The sequence below is a fragment of the Corythoichthys intestinalis genome, chromosome 18, assembly GCF_030265065.1.
Source record: "Corythoichthys intestinalis isolate RoL2023-P3 chromosome 18, ASM3026506v1, whole genome shotgun sequence".
Lineage (NCBI taxonomy): Eukaryota > Metazoa > Chordata > Actinopteri > Syngnathiformes > Syngnathidae > Corythoichthys > Corythoichthys intestinalis.
The window spans coordinates 12,405,789-12,424,313 of record NC_080412.1 but is presented as its reverse complement, the minus strand read 5'-3'; the positions used below and the strand labels follow the sequence as shown (position 1 = coordinate 12,424,313).

The 18,525-nt window shown below is 39.7% G+C and overlaps 1 protein-coding gene across 1 annotated transcript in view; it reads left to right on the top strand.

The window, feature by feature from the left end:
• Nucleotides 1-18,525, top strand: part of acsl6 (acyl-CoA synthetase long chain family member 6) — a 35,611-nt gene that overhangs the window by 8,946 nt on the left and 8,140 nt on the right. Inside the window, exons 3-14 of the mRNA XM_057820843.1 lie at nucleotides 133-247; nucleotides 328-392; nucleotides 456-557; nucleotides 632-731; nucleotides 2,936-3,114; nucleotides 11,618-11,650; nucleotides 14,786-14,837; nucleotides 15,165-15,238; nucleotides 15,309-15,386; nucleotides 16,374-16,508; nucleotides 16,600-16,734; nucleotides 16,873-16,968. Of these exons, the coding sequence (XP_057676826.1) occupies nucleotides 133-247; nucleotides 328-392; nucleotides 456-557; nucleotides 632-731; nucleotides 2,936-3,114; nucleotides 11,618-11,650; nucleotides 14,786-14,837; nucleotides 15,165-15,238; nucleotides 15,309-15,386; nucleotides 16,374-16,508; nucleotides 16,600-16,734; nucleotides 16,873-16,968 (1,164 nt within the window). The remainder of the gene's footprint in view (nucleotides 1-132; nucleotides 248-327; nucleotides 393-455; nucleotides 558-631; nucleotides 732-2,935; nucleotides 3,115-11,617; nucleotides 11,651-14,785; nucleotides 14,838-15,164; nucleotides 15,239-15,308; nucleotides 15,387-16,373; nucleotides 16,509-16,599; nucleotides 16,735-16,872; nucleotides 16,969-18,525) is intronic.

Here is an 18,525-nt window from a genome sequence, read left to right as displayed (position 1 = left end):
TGAAATATCAACAAGTCTTAGCTGCAGCAGGATGGTGCTCCATCACATACTTCAATCTCTACCTCAAAGTTCCTCAAAAAAACGGTTGCCATGGATTTACGTTACCTTCCTTCTGGGTCCCCTTTCGTATAGCATGAAGATGGGGGTCGCAGGTCCATGATGGGAGACAGTTCTAAGCTACTGACTCATTACCACGACGACGCTAGGACAATGTACGAGGTCTTCCAACGAGGCCTCCATATATCAGGTCGTTATCAAATCTGCAAACTGATTCATGTTCATATGGTTTGGTTGTTGTGGTGATTGACACGTGGTCCTTCCTCGCAGGTGATGGGCCTTGCTTGGGCTCACGTCTTCCCAATCAGCCTTATAAGTGGATGTCCTATAAAGAGGTGAGATTGAAGTTTGATGTCTTTGTGACACCAAATCGACATTCCGTTTTTGCGGTCCTGCAGGTGACGTCCCGGGCCGAGCATCTGGGATCGGGCCTTTTGCACCAGGGCTGCAAGGCCAGACCGGACCAATTCATTGGGGTCTTTGCTCAGAACCGGCCCGAGGTTGCACTCCCTGTCTTAAATCCCCCTTCAACTGGTTATCACATGTATTGATCATTCCTGTTTTTTTGCTGCAGTGGATAATCGCGGAGCTGGCCTGCTACACATACTCCATGGTGGTGGTGCCCCTGTATGACACACTAGGTCCTGATGCCATACGCTTCATCATCAACACTGGTAAGACAGTAATCCGCCTCTCCACTCAAACAACAGCACTTAATGACTAATAATTAAACTCCTGGAAAGAACAGGACACAAGATTTAATATGTATAAGTGGCCATTTTTGCAAAAAAAAAAAAAGATGGCACTTTTTTTTTCATTGCGTCATCAAATTAGGACATGTTCACAAAATATTTTTTAAAAATCTAGAAAGCCCTGGTCAGTAGCTTTAATTTTAAGTACAGTGGTATGAAAAAGTAATTGAACCTTTTGGAATTTGTCACATTTCTGCATAAAATCACTATCAAATGTGATCTGAACTTTGTCAAAATCACACAGATGAAAAAAGTGTCTGCTTTAACCTAAACCACCCAAACATTTATAGGTTTTCATATTTTAATGACAATAATATGCAAACAATGACAGAAGGGGGAAAGTAAGTAAGTGAACCATCACATTTAATATTTTGTGGCCCCGCCTTTTGCCAGCAATAACTTCAACCAGACCCTTCCTGTAGCAGCGGATCAGTCTGGCACATAGATCAGTACTAATCTTGGCCAATTCTTCTCTACAAAACTGCTGTAGTTCAATCAGATTCCTGGGATGTCTGGCATGAATTGCTCTCTTCAGGTCATGCCACAGCATCTCAATGGGGTTCAAGTCTGGACTTTGACTTGGCTACTCCAGAACGTGTATTTTGTTCTTCTGAAACCATTCTGAAGTTAATTTACTTCTGTGTTTTGGATCATTGTTTTGTTGAAGCATCCATCCTCTTTTTAGCTTCAACTGTCCGACAGACGGCCTCTGGTTTTCCTGCAAAACATGCTGATAAAGTTTTGAATTCATTCTTCCATTAATGATTGCAAGTTGTCCAGGCCCTGAGGCGGAAAACAGCCCAAAATCACGATGCTCCCTCCACCATGCTTCACGGCGGGAATGAGGTGTTGATGTTGGTGAGCTGTTCCATTTTTCTTCAACACATGACGTTGTGTGTGAAATCCAAACAATTCAACTTTGGTTTCATCAGTCCACAAAATATTTTGCCAAAACTTATGTGGAGTGTCCAATTGCCTTTTTTCCTACATTAAACGAGCAAAAATGATTTTTTAGACAGCATTGGCTTCATCCGTGGCGTCCTCACATGAACACTATTCTTGGCCATAGTTTTACATAAAGTTGATGTTTGCCCAGAGATATTGGACTATGCCAGGGATTTCTGTAACTCTTTACCAGACACTCTTGGGTTCTTTTTTACCTCTCTGAGTATTCTTCGCTGAACTCTTGGCGTCACTTTTGGTGGACGGCCACTCCTTGGGAGAGAAGCAACAGTGCCAAACTCTCTCCATTTGTAGACAACTTCTCTGACTGTCGACTGATGAACATCCAGACGTTTTGAAATGGTTTTGTATCCTTTCCCAGCTTTATACAAATCAACAATCCTTGATCGCAGGTCTTCAGAAAGCTCTTTTGACCGAGCCATGATGCACATCAGACAATGCTTTTCATCAAAACATGTCTTACCAGGTGTGTGTTTTATAGTGGGCAGGGCAGCTTTAAACCACTCATCAGTGGTAGGCACACACCTGATTTAAAATGTTTGGTAAAAAATGGTTTCAATTGCTCTTTAAGTCTCCTTAGGCAGAGGCTTCACTGACTTATTTTTCTCCCTTTCTGTCATTTTTTGCATGCTATCCTCCTAAAAATATAAAAACCTGTTTGGGTGGTTTTAGTTAAAACAGACACTGTATTTTCATCATTGTGATTTTGACAAAGATCAGATCACATTTGATGGGGATTTTATGCAGAAATGTGAAAAAATCCAAAATGTTCAGATACTTTTTCATACCACTGTATGACTCGATATGGTAAACACAAAATTTAATAATGACGTTTAGGAAATGTTCACAATGGAAAAAGACAACTTCAGATTTTTTTTTTCTTCAAAAAGAAATACAATTTTTGGTCACGTGACCAGCACACCAGGATGTGTTGACAAAGTAACTGAAGATACCGCAAACACTCGTGATTACCTTGAATCGATAGGGCTAGCTGCAAATTGAATTTAAATTGCGAGATTTTGGAAGTTGATGCAATGGGAAAACAACTTTTGCTCAATTTGTCATCCCATGCAAAAATGATGACAAAATGAATGACAATCAATAAAGCACTGGTCACAGGCTTTAATATGAAGTGTGAGTCGATATTATTTGTGTCTCTGCAGCCGAGATTTCTACGGTTATCTGCGACAAGGTGGACAAGGCGCAAGTGTTGCTGACTAATGTGGAACGCGCAGAGACACCACCATTGCGCCGTATCGTCCTCATGGATGCCCTAGATGTCGCGCTTGTGGAGCGCGGACGTGGTTGCGGTGTCCACGTGCAGGCCATGCAGGAAGTGGAGGTAACACATGGAAGTCACATTGGGCTACAGTACTTTAGCACTTAATATATTGGTAAAATGAATGCTCAGCAACATTAGCATTTACAGCAGGGGTGTCCAAACTGGTCCTCAAGGGACGCTGTGTGTGCTGGATTTTTTTCCTACCAATCGAGCATGGACAGTTTAACCAGAGTTTAACCGATGAAGTTTCTGCTAAAACAAGCCACACCTGACTGCAATCAATATAATCACTTGTAAGACACCAGATTGGTGAAAAGGCAAGGGTGTAGGTTTGGTCTCAACTAGGGGTGGGACAAAATATCGAAATGGTGCTATATCGTGATACTTTGTATCCCAAAGGGTTATCGATATGCTCCTGCCAAGAGTCGAGATATTGTTTTAAAAAGGTGTCCGTAGGTTCCAAAACGTAAAGAGCCCAGCTCAACGCTCTCTTCTTTGTTTTCCTCACCAGCCCGCTGGACAGCGGCCCAAAAAAAAGACTTCGAGTTCGTTTGTTTAGTCCAACAAAACGTAATCCAAACGCAAACAAAAGAGCAAATGAGAGAATGAGGAAATGAAAAATCCCAAAACATAAAGAGATCGATGGAGAGAGTGGAGAGATATGGAGATATGGAGAGATAGAGGAGTCGAAAAACTGTGTGGCTCTCTCTGGCTTATGCCTTAAAGTGTATGTGACACGAAAAAGCATGTTTATTTCATAACACACGCGGTATTTTATGCTCCTGAATAATATGGACCGCTTGGATGTGTGTGGAAGCGATCGCTATATTTATTTAGTTTTTTTAATCCCGCGCCATGAAAATGAGTGACTTCCGGCTTCGGTCTTGCATTGAGGAGGAGGGCGCTGTGACGTTTACGGGTGAAGGCGTCCTATTCACTATACAGCGTACTGTTGTGTATGAGGACTAAGGATTCAGCTGATTTTTCGGAATAATACGTTTATTTTTCACATCATGCCAGCCAAACGGCTGCAGAAAAATCTTGCTGTATGAAGGAGAGGCGTGTGCGCCTTTTTGGAGTTTCAAAAGGTTCCCATTCACCGTGGATATTGGCCAAAACAAACCCTACTACTGTGGGACCATTGGACTTACGAGGAAGTGAGTAAACATCTTGTTTTGAATTATGTCAAATACGAATACATCGATTACAAAGTAAACACTACAAACTTTCTTTAAATAAAGGACTACTTACTTTTGATCATTGATTGGCATGTAAAAAGCTCTCCTCGTGCACATTAGCTACACGTTAGCTGCACAACAACTGCAGCCGCCCTCCTCTGGGGAACGAGCTGTAAATTGCTCTCCGCTGGGCGGTTTGCCGATCCGCGAAGACAATCGACAACCCAGTCGTCATGTCAAATAATCCGGGCTAGTTATGTGTGATTTTCCGCTTCGAAGACTTTGAAACATCACTCGGTTCGGGTTAGCATGTCAGCTAGCTGTCACGCCTCTTGGTTTGTTTACATTCTCCGAAGCCGGGGAAGGGAAATGACATATGTCCGATTTAGGTGTCATAAAATATCGTTCGGGAGGTGCGACAGTAAAGGTGAAGTCGAAAGTTTTGACCATTATGGAGTACCGTAATTTCCCGAATATAACGCGCACTTTTTTTCCCCAAAATCAACTTGTAAACTCATGGTGCGCATTATAAACGGGTACATGGATGGAGACAGAAATATATATGTATTACATATATATATAAACCGATTTTTTTTCATTGACACGGCCACGTTGTGTTGAAGAAACGTATGCGGCGACCCGTTGCCGACCATTACGGTACGTGACGTCACCGTTTTGTTTCGGTAATACTTCACTCTAATCGGCCAAATGATTTCGTCTGTGTTAAATTCTGCTTTTTTCACTCTTCATAAAGCACAGAATTTAGTTTCTTGAACTCATTGGAGTCGACGTTTATTGCAGCTCCGCAATTCGGACCATAACAAATGTAAGGACACACACTTCCTGTGTCCGTCAACTATATCGGTCCCTCGGGAAACTCAAACCCAAATAACAATAGTTCCTTTTGTTACTGTCGTGTTGACAGCTATGAGCTCTCACGGATTTCCGACTTACGTTCTCACTTTCATTTTACCGTATCAATCCATGGAAGAAACATTTATTCATCATGAGGAAACGAGCAAGTTATACAGCAGCCTTTAAAAGAAAAGTCACATCTGTTTTGTTTTCTCCTAGATTCTGGTAAGTTGGAGAAGTTGTCAAATCATATTATTACCGTAAATATTGTCAGTTTACGGTAATGTTTTGAACTACCAATGTGCTATGCTTGTGCTGTGTTTCACCAGTCAGTAAAATGACATCTCTGTATCTGTACACAAGCTCTGTTTTCTTCTAAAATTAGGGTGCGCGTTATAAACGAGTACAATAATTTTCCCTAGATTTTACAAGTAAATTTGGGGTGCGCATTATACACGGGTGCGCCTTATATTCGGGAAATTACGGTAATTTTGCCATGTCGTCCTGAATAAGTGCATTTTTTATTATTTCATATTCCATTTAGCACAAGACTGTTATTTGTCATGACCATGCCATTTATTTCGCAGTAGGGGAAAATACTTGGATAAAAAGAATATCCTGTAAAAATATTGAAGTAAAGAGACAGAAACAATGACACTTTGCAGATCTCTTCGTCGCGTTTTCCTTGTTGTGAATAGTTCCCCCTCGACGGCTGACTGGTCCTTCTCAAGCCATTTATTTGTCTATTGGGGAAAAATACTTGGATAAAAAGAATATCCGGTAAAAATATTGGAGTGGAGAGACGCAAACAATGACATTTTGCGGCTCTCTTCGTCGCGTTTTCCTCGTTCTGAATAATTCCCCCTCAATGGGCTGTATAGTAAAACCGATGAGCCCAGTCACCCGCTGACGTCATCCACCTGTTGGGGACGCTTGAGCCCTATAATGGTAGGCGTGGCTAACCGGCAGATTAAAAGACTAATTTCTCGTCATCTGCGCTTTGATAAATTGTTGTATATAGTCGAATCGCCTCAAAATATGATTCTAATTCACATAATAATGCTATTTAAGACTTTTTTTCTCCTGTCGTATGCTCTTTAACGCAACTATCGCACACACGGCCACTTCCGCATACATCGTCAAACGTCACAAACTAGTTCCGTACAATCAAAATAAATTATTCACAATTAACAAGAATAATTACCTAAACCATTATTTAGGCTCCTACAGTGTCGATGTCTAAAAAAAAAAAAAAAAATAATAAAAATGAACCAACAAGTTGCTACCAAAATCTTCCACCACAATAGTGTCTCAGTTAACTCTAAGGCTGCATTGATGGTGCTTGACGCCCAATCCATTTAGACTGGGAACGTTTGTTCATTCAAAACCAGAGCATTCAATCATTCTGTCAGATTTTCTGGGCATTTACATGTCACTTGCTGTTCATTTTAGGGCATTTACAGGCTGAGTTTGAGTCACTGCCTATTCATTTGGGTTATTCCCAGGTCACTTCCTGTTCTGTAACTCAAGATAAACGGGAAGTGACCCATGTAATACCCCAAAATCAACTGGAAGTAACTGAAAATCAGCAGGTAAATGACCTTAAATGGCCCGAAATTACCTCATTGCATGGCATTGGCTGCCACTACCGGCCATAGACGTTCAATCCGTTTGAAGTGGGAGGGATGGCAGCGAATGAACATCGTTCATTCGCTGCCACCCTCCCAGTTCAAATGGATTGGACGTCTACTAGTGATAAACTCATTCCAATTCACAGCAGAAGCTTGTTTTTCTGTTTTTTAGTTGTTTGTAGAATATCCTAGAATGATTTCCTGACCAGTGTATCGATAATCGTTGTATTGCCATATCGTCAGATCATCGTTATCCTTAGCTTTGTATCGCAAATCGTATCGTATCGTGAGGTACCAAGAGGTTCCCACTCCTTGTCTCAACATTGGTAGGGACGCTATAACAGCATAACCTGCATGTACACTTTTTGCTGGGGAAAAGACATTCATAAGACCAAACAGATTAAGTGAACGGGGGTCAGGGCTACATTTTCCACGAATATGCTGATGTGTTTCCTACTTAAAATGAAAGGAGTTAAAATTATTGTTTTCATGGGAGAAAGTCATTTTTCAAAATAGGGGATTTCCCCATTGCTTCATATAAAGGAAATTTTCAGTGGATGTTTTTGTTATTTGTGGGGGCGCAGGACGTGGGGGGAGATACTATTTAACCTATACATGGAACTACATGTTAGGCTACATTCTCGCGGTCGGCGGGATGTCACGATGATGTCATCTCGCATAGCAACATGTCGCCATTTTGAGATGGAGGCACGCACAGGTAAACATCCGTAGACAAACGTTGTCTGAAATTCATATATTTCAGCTGTGTTTTGCGTCTTTTTTTCATAAAAACATCTTAAACATGACTTATTATTATCACGAGTCACTGCCGACAGACACGAGGAGGCGATACAACTTAAAATTAGCATGTATTGGCCTTCAAATCTGCCCATACAAAGTCGCAGCTGATAGCTGGATAAACAATCCAAAGGAATTGCCTGCAGTAGAGTTCGGAAACATCTACAACTACCTCATAAAGTCACCCAGTAAGTTGACCTTTATCAATTACGTGGAATATGTACTGTGTGGAACTAAGAAAACTGGTAGTATATACGGAGTGATTATTTCTGCCGTAACTGGTATTTCGCCTCCAAGCGTTATTTAGCCGTGAACACGTCATGGCAAAATAACCAATTCCTACCAGGCCAATCATATACCGATTGACCGATCAGAGCAGTTCACTCCAAAAGATTGCGAGTTGTCGGTTCCGGTAATAATAACCCCTGCCTAGTCTATTGAATCCTAGCAGCTAATTGGGGCAAAAAAAAAAAAAATCTATTAAAATTTACTCACCAGTAATAAAATGTCCGCTACAAATGTAAATGTGCCTGGTCCACACAACCGTCTTCTTTTACTGTTCCTCGATTGATTGCTTTTAGCCAATCGCTTGTCCTTTTGTTCTCACGAGGAAGAATGAAGAACTTCAAATTCGGCTCCTAACTCTTCCTTTTGTTACAACTCGCAACACGGCAACTTTTAGTCATTCCGACGGAAAAAAAGACCGCAAATAAGACAAAATTTCAATGCGTTTGTACTACAATGCACGACAGAGCAACTGCTTGTGACTCGTGTTTTGCCCCCATTTCAATATGGCGACGCTTTGTTGTGAATGGTGATGCCATTAATGCCCGGATGTCCGACTGCGAGAATTGTCATTCACCACAAGAGTAATACGTTGCTTCAATTGGTTGTCTCTTTCATCTTTTTCCCCACATTTTCATCTCTAAACTGCATCAGTGGGTTGAGCAATTTAGGAAAAAAAAAATCTTAATTGGGATTAAACTTATCTCGATTATGATTAATGTATGATTATCTGAGAATAATGCCTGCAAAAACTGCAAATAAAAATATTTTTAAATAAATGGTGTAGAAACTAAATGAATATATTTCAATGAATGAATGAATGCACTAATAGGTATTTGGTTTCTAAAGTGTAAAGTCACAACATGCTCTAGCCTTCTTTCCTTCTAAACCAGGCCATTTACAAGAAGAAAAGAAGCAGCATGCGTTTTTTTGACAGTCAACACTTTCCTGTGAAACACGGACTGTGTCCTGGGATCTCTCACTAAGCAGCGTCTTGCTCACGTTTTGCTGGTTCTATAGTTCCCCGCCGAGTTCACTATATTTCTCACAGTTCAATTAATGATTACAGTAGAAAAAATACTGCAAATTTATAATTGGACCATAAATAAGTCTGTCAGTCTTACTTTCAGCTAGCTATTTTTCTTATTTCAATACATCTGAATAAAATTTTCTTGAAGCACTGGCAGATAATTTCACTTTTTTCTAGTAGATTTATACTGAAAAAATGAAAATTAACTCATTTTAAGGAGGTGTATTTTTGCAATGTGCCTGGGTTTTGCAGGTTAACAAGTTCACACAGTTTAATGCTATGACAACTCTGATGCAGGGCGGACTGTAAGTAATAAAATTAGTGGCTTGTTCGCCACCGTCACCAACATTGATGTCGTTTTTCATTACTTACAGTGACTGCTGCGGGCCGAAAAGGACATCTAATATCCCTCCTCTTCGAAGGGGGTGAATGAGGCGGCATGTATTTCTGTCGAGGTTGTGTGTGCGCGTTTGTGTTGAGAGAGGGAGTAAGGAGGGTGGGTACTCATCAGCCAATCAAACGTGCGTTTGAGGGGGGAAAAATGGACCGTCACATTCAGCAAGAAAAAGTGGTAAATGTAAGTCCAAACATAATGAGAATAATTCACTTAATAATGGTTGGGTCAATTCTATCAATCCAACATATGGACAGTAGGCCTGTCACGATAACAAATTTTATTGTGCAATAATTATTTTAATAAATTATTGCGATATGCGATATTACTGCGCCCCCCCCCCCAATTTTTCTAAACCAATTTACAATAACACAGTGAGAATACAGTATATATTAATAGATCAAGTACACCCATTTAAACGCAATAAATATTTACTCTTAAATTCAAAAATACTTTTTAAGAAATCACAACTGAAAACAATAGACCATGCCTCTTAAGTAAAAGACAACAATATTGATACCGCACAGAAACACAGAATAAATAAAAATGGGTTTTAAAAAAAAAGAAAAAAAAGCACTTTACTTAAGCATTTAGACTAATGAAAACTTTCCCATCATAGCTTCTGCAATGGTGTTCCATAGGGATGCAACGATACAGTTAAGTCACGGTTCGGTACGATTTTTGATACGGGGGACACGGTTTTCGATCCGATTCAATACATTTAATGCTCTGTAATGTTTTTTTTTTTTTGCTAATGAGCAAAAATTAAATTGCCATCATATAAACATGCAATTTAGTGCATAATATTTATGTTATACTATTTATTTACTTCTTACTGATCTGAAAAAAAAAATCATAAAAGTGCTGATTTTGCTAATGAGCAAAAATTAAATTGCCATCATATAAACATGCAATTTAGTGCATAATATTTATGTTATACTATTTATTTACTTCTTACTGATCTGAAAAAAAAATCATAAAAGTGCTGAGAACAATCTTTACTGTTTGTAAAATGAGGCAGGGCACAATGTTGATTGCTACAGCTGTCTTAGCAGCTAGGTTTACTACATGAGCAAGACATCCTATTTGTGGTCCGAATCCATCTGTGTCACGTACTGAATTAACAATATTTGCAACATTATCTATAGTCACTGGTATGGATTGATTTGGCCTTCTTAACTTCCATTCAGTTATGACAGTTTAGAATTCATCGATGTAGTATATGGACTACTTGTCCCATAATCACTCTGGGCTCACGTAGCCAATGGCATGGGACGTAGCACATCTAGTTTGCCATTTCATGATATCTAGTGTGTGCGCGCATTAAAAAAGTTAGTAAGTGCCGCTTAAGTCACGTCTGCTCATTACTACACAACACCAGCATATGACAATCGACTTTCATAAACAGGACGAGTTTGAAGCACAGCGCTCTTAATTTCATTCAGCTCTTCGTTGTCAAAGCGAGGTTGTTCGTAGCAGCCAAGTCGGTAACAATGTTTTGGCGGACTACGTTGTAAATATCTGGCGTTGTGCCGAAAAATAGCCGCCCCGCGTGAAATGTCACTCCTGATGGGAGCGCCCACACGTCAACAACACCGGCGCGCCGTAGATGGTCTGCAGTCACTCCGAAGCACTGACGCGGCCAGTATACGTTGAAAAATAGGATATAATGGGAACGATTGGTTTCGGCGCTAGTTTTTGCCGGACCTGGAACGAAGATGTTTTGCGCAGTTGGTAACAAGGAATCTGAACTTTTAACAGCACGTCTGCCGCACGCACGCACGTGCACGCGAGGCGATAAATTTGCAGTGGAAAAATTACGGCCTTCTTTTTTATTTATGGTGCGATAAATGGAATTATTGCATATTGCGACAAGCTTAATGGACAGGGAATCTAAATGACCTATAGAACTGAACTAATTATATAATGCAAATAAGATTGCTTGAAATTTGGCGGGCACAATTTGAGCATCCTGAAAAGTTGGTAGTGTTTTGTCCTTACTGTCACTGTGCAAACCTATGCCCTTGTGAAAATGTGTCGTTCTTGGTATGAAATCCAGCACCCACTGCGCCCCTATGTGGAATAGTTTGGACACCCATGATTCACAGTATTAAAATCTTAGTTCAACACATTTTCCCCACAGAGATTTGCATTTTGCAAGTTTGTCAATTTAGGAATGATGAGATGTAGTTTATTTATGCGACTAAATGTGTCATTCTGTGTAAAGTTTTGTAAACAATAGCATTCCTTGTGATGCCATTGCGATTACATCGCCACCTTTACTTGTAACATGACAGACTTGTTTTTTCTTGCGTGTGTTTGTGTCTGCATGAAACGATTTACATGGAAACACCGCTTCAGATAAATAAATATGTGCTAATCTTGCCCTCAGGCGCTGGGCAGAGATAACCATCGAAAACCTTTAGTAAGTATTAACAATTTGAACGAGTTAACACTACATAAGAAAAACAGGTTTTTGAGGGCTCAACATTTACTTTGCTTTTGTTTTATTTCTTAAGGGTTTTAATGTTTTCAGATTTTATCTGTTTAATTGTCTTAGTTGCTGATTTGACTTTAATCGCGATGTGTTGTTTTATTCTTTTTTCTCAATGTCATTGTATAATACTTTCCTTCCTTTCATTTATCGTGAACTATATTTATCGTTGTCGTAAAGTACTTTGAAGACCTTTTGGGTTTTTGTCAAGAGCTATAGAAATAAATTTGATGTGTTAGACGTCCAATCCATTTTGACTGGGAGGGGAGAATGTACATTCGTTCAGCCCAAGGATGTAGGTTTGGTGTCAACATTGGATGCATAACCTGCTTGTACACTTTTTGCTAGGGAGGGGACATTCATTAATAAACAGATTATTGAACGGGGGATCAGGGCCACATTTCTCACGAATATGAACCTAATTAATTGATAGGTGAAATGATCAAAGCAAAATCAATTTGTATTGACTTACACTAACTTTTATGTGAATTGGTTCACGTGATGCAACGTTCGATTCAAACCTTAGTTTTCATAAAGAACAAAACATTTTGAAGCGCAAGTCCCTTTATTAAAAAAAATGGGGAGCTATCCAAGAATGGGTCCACTTCTGAGGGACACTGGAGCATCCTTTGACTAAAACTAAAGTATTGAAATATAAATGTGATTTGGGAAACAATTCATGAAAAAAAATCTGAGATATCCTAGGACCGATGTACATCTGAGGCATCCTAGACTACCAAAAGACTCGAACCAAAGTACTCTCTCATGAAATTCAGATGTGTGATTTCATTTCACAGAATTTTTTTTCTCTCAGTTCATGTTCGTGTCAGTGTCCCTCTGAAGTGGACCCATTCTTGGGACTTGCATTCTAAAGCCACTGCGTTGCATTACGGTAATGCACATAATGCAAACAATGATTCAAATAGGGACGGCTAGCTTGACTTCGTTGTTCCTTGTGGCGCCTGGCCTGACCGCAGTAGTTTTGAAAGTTAGCAAGTTTACACAGATTAATGCTTTGCTAACTCTGATGCAGGTCGGATTTTCAGTAGCAAAGTGAGTGGTCTTTCCCCCACATCCACAACATTGAGGTCTTTTTACATTACTTACAGTGACTTGTGCTGGGCAAAACAGACCTCTAATTTCCCTCCTATTAGAAGCGGGTGGAGGAGGTAGCATTAGTTGAATTTTTCTTTTATCCCAGACAATTGTTTTATTCTTTAAGTGTAGACAAAATGAAATCAGTACAACTAATAAGGGAGGAGGCAGCATGTTGTATTTCTGTCAGCGGGTTTGTAATGTGTGAGTGTGAGACACTGTGAGTGTGCATGTGCGTCTGTGTGGCGGGAGGAGGGGTTGGGGTGTCAAGTCATCAGCCAATCAAACGTGCGTTTGAGGGGGAAAAAATGGACCGGCACATTCAGCAAGTGAAAAGGGATAAATGTAAGTCTGAACATAATTAAAGTACTATAATTCACCTAATAATGATAGGGTCTATTCTATCTTTACAACATATGGGAAGACAATCTAAATTACCTATATAACTGAACTAATTGTCTAATGCAAATAAGGTGGCTTAGAAGTTGATAGGGACAATTTGAGCATCCTGAAAAGTTGGTAGTGGTTTGTCCCTACCGTCCCAATGCAAACCTATGTCCTTGGTTCAGCCAATGAGTTAATATTAGGGCTGTCAAACGATTAAAAATTTTAATCGAGTTAATTACAGCTTAAAAATTAATTAATCGTAATTAATCGCAATTAATCGCAATTCAAACCATCAATAAAATATGCCATATTTTTCTGTAAATTATTGTTGGAATGGAAAGATAAGACAAGATGGATATATACATTCAACATACGGTACATAAGGACTGTATTTGTTTATTATAACAATAAATCAACAAGATGGCATTAACATTATTAACATTCTGTTATAGTGATCCATGGATAGAAAGACTTGTAGTTCTTAAAAGATGAATATTAGTACAAGTTATAGAAATGTTATATTTAAACGCCTCTTAATGTTTTCGTTTTAATAAAATTTGTAAAATTTTCAATCAAAAAATAAACTAGTGGCCCTATTCTGTCCTCAATGTGTGTGAGTACACAAATTGACAGATAGCGAACATAAGTTCCAAAAAAAAAAAAAAATCAGACGGTGTGGCAAAGTTGCATGGGCTTTACTGAAGTCTTTTTGACAGGAGCACGTTTCTTGTATTTTTGTAAAACTGAAAATAACAAGGCAATGTGTCAATAACTTGCATAAATCACAAAATAACATAAAATGTACACACACGTGTCCATTTGAGCAGTAGCACTAGCCAATTAGCTCACAAGCATCTAACAATGTAACTGCATTTCACTATATATGTGAACAAATTCAAATACACATCATCAATAACTATCTAATGCTCATGAATATAAACAAAGGAGGAATATAACTCACAAGCGATGCATGTATTAGACACAAACAGTGTGATGGGGCTATGAGAACTGCCACTGAATACTGGATGCGGACGTTAGCTGGTCTGAATAGCACTGTCTATTAGTGTGAGTTCGCGTCGACATATAATCACGTCAGAAAAGCGCGCCGAAACCCAAATAATCAGCTGCACTGAATCGCCAGCAGAGGGCAACATTACGCCACATAACATATGCAAGTCACACCCAAGTGCCAGCAGAGGGCGGAAAAACTCCATAAAACACAATTAACAAGTTGGCCTTTTACTGTACTGACATTTAAATCTGTCTGAGCGGGCCTAGTGCGTTAATTGCGTCAAATATTTTAACGTGATTAATTAAAAAATTAATTAACGCCCGTTAACGCGATAATTTTGACAGCCCTAGTTAATAAAGTTAAAAAATGTATTTTTAAAAAAATTTTTACAGTACATTTTCAAAATGTATTTTCATATTTAATTTTTTGCCAAAACCTACATTTGTGTCTTAAAATAAAACATGCATTGACATAATAATACAGATGAAAGGGTATAAGAGGCTATTTTGTAACATATTTCATTAGTATGATGGATATGAAATGATGATATATCTGTTCTGCCCCACCCTCAGCCGCCCTCACCACAGGACCTTTCTATTGTATGCTTCACCAGTGGGACTACAGGTGATAACAACCACAAACCATGAATGATTTAGCGGAAACAGAACATATATAAATGGGGTTACTTATGGGTCACTTCCTTTACATTTGGGAGCATTCCAGGGTCATTTCATGTCCATTGGTCACATTCTACTGATTTTGGATCTTATTCTGAGGATTTCGGGCATTCTCAAGTCACTTTAGTGACTTTACCAAATTTTGACAAAATTGTACTTTTTCCTGCTGAAAACAGCAAAAATCAAATACATGTTCATGCTAAATTGATATTCACACAACTCCCAGACAGTTATATCTTAAGCAAGTGTTCATGCTGAAACGTCTCTCGCTCAGGAAACCCAAAGGGAGTGATGCTCACCCACGGAAACGTGGTGGCTGATTTCTCTGGCTTCCTCAAAGTGACCGATGTAAGTCAGCAAATTAACGGCATTGTATTTTTATGGCTGGTTTTCAGTGTCGATTTCTTCTTTTTTGCAGAAAGTAATTTTTCCCAACCAGGACGATTGCCTCATTTCCTTCCTGCCGCTGGCTCACATGTTCGAGAGGCTGATTGAGGTAAATGGGGAAGGATGCTTTCCTGTGTGGCGCCATTTTGATGATTATATCTATTTAGTGAGTCAGCAGGCCTCCCCAGTGTTGCTATTTTAAAATATTTGTTTTCCAAAAGGCCATTAATGAAAGCCAGACAAGCCCAAATGCGAGCATAATGCAACTGTTAACTCTTTGCCTTGCCTGGCTGTGACAATGATACATATCCAATCCAGGGGCTCTTTTCATCATTCTGCTATGAATTGAAATGAGTTTGTCACAAGTAGACATTCAATCCCTTTGAACTGGGAGGGATGGCAGTGCATGAATGCTCTTTCATTTGCTGCCACGTTCCTAGTTCAAGTGGATTGGATGTTTATTGCTGTCAATGGCAGCCAATAAGTTAAAATTTGTGATATTCTGGAGCACATTTTAGCTAAACACTTGCATATGATACCCTGAAAAATGCATAGAAGAAGTGTGTGTGTGAGTTACAGTAGTGTGACAGTTTTCACTCATGTCTGTGAGTCATTGAAAACATCTATTAGCCCTGCAAAGTTACTGCAAACACACACACACACACAAACTTCTGATTGCTCAATTGCAAGAGGGCGGAGTTTTGACTTTGTGTCCTCAGACAACCTCGCGCCCAAGCAGGAAGTGGTCCTGTTATGGTGCTTTGTTTCCCCCCTCTTACCTCACGTACTGTAATTCTGCCTGGCAGCAGTGGGCTGACGGAAGTCCATATATGGGTGCCGTATGTCTCTTGTCTTGAGGAACAAAAATTTCATTCTTTGCTCGCAAAAACAGGAAACAGTCAGCATTTGTAAGTGTTTGTTGTGAAAACTGCATCTATTTATAGTCAATGCTTTTAAATGTTGACTCTAGGGAGTTAATGTTTCTGGAAGCATACATTAGGCTCAATATAAATTGAATTCTGAAAATGTTGACGGTAAAATATATTAAAACGAGCTGCGCTCATGACCGACATCACTGCTGTGTTGTTTCCCCCAGTCGGTGGTTTATTGTCACGGGGGGCGCATCGGCTTCTACCAGGGCGACATCCGCTTGCTCCCAGACGACATGAAGGCCCTTCGACCCACCATTTTCCCTGTGGTTCCCCGCTTGCTCAATCGCATGTATGACAAGGTAAGATTGAAGGCTCGTTGTTGCCACAAAAAAATGATAAAAATCTGAAAATTTGATCTTAATCATTAATCAAATGAATTGCCATCTGCAGATCTTCAGCCAGGCCAACACCCCGTTGAAGCGCTGGCTTCTCAATTTTGCTGCTAAAAGAAAAAGCGCTGAGGTCAGTTACGGCATCATTCGCAGCGACAGTGTTTGGGATAAAATCTTCTTCAGCAAAATTCAGGTAACACTTCAATACTTCTGACGAGTTGTATAACAAAATGCCTTTCATCTTTGCAAAACATTAAACAAGCACAAAGATAATCCTTGAATGTTGTCAATTTGATTGTTAAGGCTGTATCTTTGTTTGCGTGTGTTGCAGGCCAGCCTGGGTGGGAGGCTACGGATGATCATAACGGGGGCAGCCCCAACTTCGCCCAGTGTGCTGGGGTTCCTCAGAGCAGCTTTAGGATGCCAGGTCATACATACATATGCACTGAAGCACTAATACACATGGGTGGTTTCTACAACCCCTTGCAAAAAGTATGGAATCACCAGTCTCGGATGAGCACTCACTCAGACATTTTATCATGTAGAACAAACTCAGATAAAAAGCTTGAAAAAATAATGAATTTGTCCAAAAGTGCAACTCTTTAGCATTCAGAAACACCAAAAGAAATGAATATAAAACATTGTGGTGGTCAGTGAATGTTAATCTTATTGAGCAGGTGCGGGGAAATATATATGGAATCACTTCATTCTGAGGTAAAAAAATATGGAATCATGAGAAACAAACAAATAACAATCAAAACACATCTCTTATATTTAGTAGCACTGCCTCTGGGTTTTATGACAGCTTGCAGTCTCTGAGGCATGGACAGGATGAGTATTCTTCAACAATTTGGTGTCAAATTTGGCAGTCATCTTTGTAAATCTCACTGGAACAGCACCAAACAAAAGTTCCAGCATCATCATCAAATGCAGATTCTTGACTCTTGACACATTGGCCAATGCAGATTATTGACTCTTGACACATTGTCCAATGCAGATTCTTGATTCTTGACAAGGTGATGATGCTGGAACTTTTGTTTGGTGCTGTTCCAGTGAGATTTACAAAGATGACTGCCTGAAGAAGACATCAGAATTCCTCCAGTCCTTATGGATATGGGGCTGCATGTCAGGCAAAGGCACTGTGGAGATGGCTGTGGTTAAATCTTCAATAAATGCACAAGTTTACATTGAAATTTTAGACGGCTTTCTTATCCCTTCAATTGAAAATATGTTTGTCATTTTCCAAGATGATAATGCATCATGCCACAAAACTTAAACTGTTAAAGCATTCCTTGGAGAAAGACTCATCAAGTCAATGCCATGGCCAGTGTTGTTAATAACGGCGTTACAATATAACGGCGTTACTAACGGCGTTATTTTTTTCAGTAGTGGGTAATCCAATTAATTACTTTTCTCATCTTGGCAACGCCGTTACCGTTACTGAGGACGGAAAGGCATGCGTTACTATGCGTTGCTATATTGGTCGAAAAGTCTGAGGGAGACGGACTCACCGAGACGACAGAGCAGAGCAGGAGTAGGGAGGAGGCAAGAAAGTTGTGACGCCGAGCAAACGCGATGCTAGGTAGCTCCAATAATACATGTTGTAGCCGATAGCCTACAAACTACGCCCGCATGTTATGGTAGATATGGTAGACATGGTAGATATCATCACATGTACTGTACATAGATATAACTAGATGCAAAATGACAGACATGGCACTAAATGAGTTAGTAGACAGCCGCCATCTTAGAGCAGTACACTTTTTAGGACGGCTCTGTTGTAGAGAACCTTCCTAGCGAACCTAAGTAACTTTTTATCTAAAATACTTCTAAATCGGCAAAATCTTGACTTGAATCTATCTTTAAATGATGAAACAGTTTTAAAATTTTCATATGTCGAAAGTAGAGAGAAGGGAACTAATGCAATAATGGGAGCAATTTTAACAACTTTTAACAGTTGATTCAGGGTAAAGGGTAAATTAGG